Source organism: Populus nigra, chromosome 15, assembly GCF_951802175.1.
Source record: "Populus nigra chromosome 15, ddPopNigr1.1, whole genome shotgun sequence".
Classification (NCBI taxonomy): Eukaryota; Viridiplantae; Streptophyta; class Magnoliopsida; order Malpighiales; family Salicaceae; genus Populus; species Populus nigra.
This window is the reverse complement of record NC_084866.1, coordinates 5,797,931-5,802,159: the sequence shown is the minus strand read 5'-3', so window position 1 is coordinate 5,802,159 and position 4,229 is coordinate 5,797,931. Positions and strand designations below refer to the sequence as shown.

The 4,229-nt window shown below is 38.7% G+C and overlaps 1 protein-coding gene across 1 annotated transcript; it reads right to left on the bottom strand.

The window, feature by feature from the left end:
• Positions 1-1,902: 1,902 nt before the first annotated feature.
• On the bottom strand, positions 1,903-3,345 carry LOC133674685 (uncharacterized). The gene is made up of 2 exons (XM_062095897.1): positions 3,042-3,345; positions 1,903-2,954 (listed from the first exon to the last, which is right to left on the bottom strand). Exons 1-2 carry the CDS (start codon positions 3,343-3,345, stop codon positions 1,903-1,905), a joined length of 1,356 nt encoding a protein of 451 aa, XP_061951881.1.
• Positions 3,346-4,229: the final 884 nt, after the last annotated feature.

Below are 4,229 nucleotides of genomic sequence, written 5' to 3'. Positions count from 1 at the left end.
CGACCTCCTTTGACAAATATCGAAATACGAGATCCCTTCTAGCGATCTTCTTTATCAAAAAATCTTGGAATCCCATCTGGCGATTCCTTTTAACCAAAGCTGAAATATGAGGTCCCTTCTAGCGACCTCCTTTGACCAATATCAAAATACGAGATCCCTTATGACGATCTCCTTTAACAAAAAATCTTGGAATCCCATCTGGCGATTCCTTTTAACCAAAGCTGAAATATGAGGTCCCTTCTGGCGACCTCCTTTGACCAATATCGAAATACGAGATCCCTTCTGGCGATCTCCTTTAACAAAAAATCTTGGAATCCCATCTGGTGATTCCTTTTAACCAAAGCTGAAATATGAGGTCCCTTCTGGCGACCTTCTTTGACCAATATCAAAATACGAGATCCCTTCTGAAGATCTCAATCAACTTGGAATCCCATCTGGCGATTTCTTTTAACCAAAGCTGAAATATGAGGTCCCTTCTAGCGACCTCCTTTGACCAATATCGAAATACGAGATCCCTTCTAGCGATCTCAATCAACTTGGAATCCCATCTGGCGATTCCTTTTAACCAAAGCTAAAATATGATGTCCCTTCTGGCGACCTCCTTTGATAAATATCGAAATACGAGATCCCTTCTGGCAATCTCCTTTAACCAATAAAAAAAATCTATTTTGTAAATCGGTCAACCTAGAATCCCATCTGGCAATTCCCTTTTACCGAAGCTGATATCGATGTCGTTCTTCATGATGAAATTTATTTATTTATTATTACTATTATTATTTTATTATTTTATTATTATTATTATTATTAAGGTTCTTCTCGTTATTCTAGAATCAAAACCGTGATTCTTTGCTATCATCAACTTAATGATTCTTTCTTCATCCATAATTTTGTTGGATTACATTAAGGATTCCTTCTGTAACGATTCAAAAATAATGCAATGATTTATGATTAGATGCCATGCATGCATTCGTACCTGGTTTTGAAACATAGGCCCCATCATCTTCTTCTAGTTCATGAAACTCTCTCTTCACATGAGCTTGCTTTTGGAGTCGTATGCTAGATTCATTTCTCGTGTTGCCTTTTTTTACCTATCATATCTTGGAGAAGAAGTCTTCGACTTTTTACAAGTAGCCTTTTTTTTTCTCAGAATGTATGACTTTTCATTGCCTCTTTGTCCTGCTTTTGTCAAATGCTTTATCTTTTTCAAATCTACGGGCTCTCATCCCGTTTTGAAAACATGTAAAACTTTTCATGAAATATCTTTTATTGCCCCTAGTGTGGAGTGTGACCCTAGTCCGGGTTTTTTTAAAAAAGAAGAAATTCATTCTGGCTCAAAACAGGACCGCTAACGATGAATTTTTCTTATTTCAAAATGCACATTGTTAGGATTGATAAACTCTATTTTTTTCTTGAAATAAATTTACAGGTGATTTATCAATTCATTATGCTATCCAGAGGTAAGGTTGTACTTCAGGGGTACCTTTTCTTAAATTTCATCTTTGATCGATTTATGATACTTTCTTTGTAACCACTTAACCTTGTTTAAAAAGTGCATAATCTCATCATTTATTTTAAAAAAAGATAGGCTCAAAGACAAACACAAAATTTGGCTGACATCATGAGCCTTGATTGTCAACTAGAGAAAATAAAAGCAAATAAAAGCAATGACAAAAGCATGCTAAGGCATTTTGAAAACTACGGGAACTTCTTGGGTCACCCCGTTCTGAAACTTCTCACCCTGAGCCAACTTGCGCATAAAGGTCTTGGCGGAGACTTCTTCTAGTGTGTGGACAATCAACCGTGGCAGTGCTTTATCTTCCCCCCAATGTGTGTTTCCTTGTCATCTTCTTCGATTTCACCTTCTTCATTATTGACGATTCTTAACCAAAGTTTTCCAACCCTTTATCCACTATTACTTGCATCATGACTAGGCAATGGTTTTGAATTGATCTTTGGTGTGTCTTCAAATGACACCCATCCTATCTTGATGAGCTCCAACAACTTTTTCTTGAAAGTGTAGCACGTTTCAAGACCATGCCCGAGGATACTAGCATGGTACTCGCAAGTCAACTCGGGCTTGTACCAGATGGGGAATTGTGGTTGTAGTGGTAATGTGGGGATAAGAGCTATTTGTCGAATGCTCAGTAGTTTGGCATACATGTCCTTCAAAGGCATGGGTAATGATGGTAGTTGTTCTGAAATGTATCTTGTGTTTGGTCTTTGGTGGTTGTTTTGGTTGTTTGACTGGTTATTTGCTCGAGTAGGGGAAAAAGGTTTGTTAAAGTTTATGTTGGCCACATGAGAGGTAGGTATTTGTGGGTTATATGAATCTGTTATCTTGCTATTGGACCCACCTTCAAAATTGTTAACGGGACCTTCCATTTTTCTTCCAATAAAACCCTTTGTCTCCAATGGCTTAATTATGCGTCCAGCTTTAATCCCTTGCTCTATTCTTTCCGTTATACGTACAACATCATAGAAATGCTGAGCTGAGCTACCCATTAAATGCTCATAATATGGTGCCTTGAAGGTATTGGCAAACAAAGTCACCATCTCTGTTTCTATTAAAGGAGGTTGGACATGCATTGCCTCATCCCTCCACCTTTGCGCATATGCCCTTACTGACTCTTGGCTTCTTTTCTCCATTGATATTAGACTTGTTCGATCTGGAGCGATTTCTAGGTTAAACTTGTACTGCTTAAGGAACACCTCCACCAAATCTCTCCAGCTCCTGATCCTAACACTGTCTAACCTCATGTACCAGCTCAAAGCAGATCCTGCGAGGCTATCTTGAAAGAAATAGATAAGCAATTTATCATTACGGATTACCTCTGCCATTTTGTTGTAGTAAGATCGAAGATGAGTGTTTGGGCATTCCAAACCGATGTATTTAATGAAATCTGGTATCCTAAAATCCTTGGGCACCACAATGTTTGGTACCAGACATACTTCGGCTGCTTGCATAGGGTCAAACCAGTCATTACCCTCAACTGCCTTTAATCTTTCTTCCAAATCAAATAGCTTGTCATGGTCCATCAAACTGGGAGACCTATTATCCGGGGTTCTCTCCGTTGTTAAGTCAACAGTGATTGGAGGATGAGTTGGCTGGATAGGGGTGATAGGCACAAAATGTTGCTCATCAGCCGAGTTTGCCCCCTGATTTTTAGACGCTTGAGGGATGTGAGCTACTGGCTCTCCTTCAGGTGGTTGTGCTGATGTTCCCTCCCCATTCTTAGCTCTTAGTAGTTGCTCAAGTAGGTCAATCAGCCGAGCGACTTCGTTTTTTACAGATTCCAACTCGGTTTGATAATGTGACTCTAAGTGAGCTCTTTCTTCGTTCTCCATCCTTGATCTGGACCGGGTGTGGTGGACTTTGGATGTGGGACCTATGTTTCACGATCTGGAATGCATATGATAATTTAAAAATAAAATGAGTGATGAAAATATGATGCACATGTGATGTGTATTTTTTTTTTGAGCTTATTCATGACTTTCGTAATCCTTTTGCCAAGTTCTTATCATAACAACTTACTAAAATAAAAAATGATTTCATCTCAAAAACCTGTATTGATGAGTGTAACATTATTAATCTTGATGCAAATGAAAGTAAGATACACATTCTAAAGACAAGCTCTAATTATTAAGTGAGAATGGGTAGGTTTTCTATCTGGTCTTGAAGAGTCTCATATCTGCCTAGTGATGTTCTTCGTAAAGACGGTATGGGGGCGTTGCAAGGAACAGTTAAGGCACGTATGCCCACCATTGCCAAGTAGGCACTCAGATATGAGTTGGGTGTTTCACGCATTTGAACCCTGACCAATAGTCTTAGGGCAAATCGCTAATTCCCCACTTAACTTAAGGCTTGTGTGTGCTTCTCGAAATAAAAGCAAGTGATGCATGGGACAATTTTATACAATGCATGAGTAATACGCCTAAAAATAAAAACAAATACGCAAATAAATAAAAGGAAAGGCGTATTAACAATAACCACACAAAAGCACAAACAAATCAGACAAAAGCAAAGCTTAGTCTATAAGGTCCCTAGTGGAGTCGCCATTCTGTCGCATGTGTGCGGCGTCGCGGTGAAAAAAATATGCTTTCCATTTTAAATTTACAATGTAAATATATCTATATCTATTTGGCAAATATGGGGGACAAGAAAATATTATCTTTTGTTGGTGAAAAATGAAATGGGAGTCGCCACCTAGTATTTTGGTCACCGGGAACCC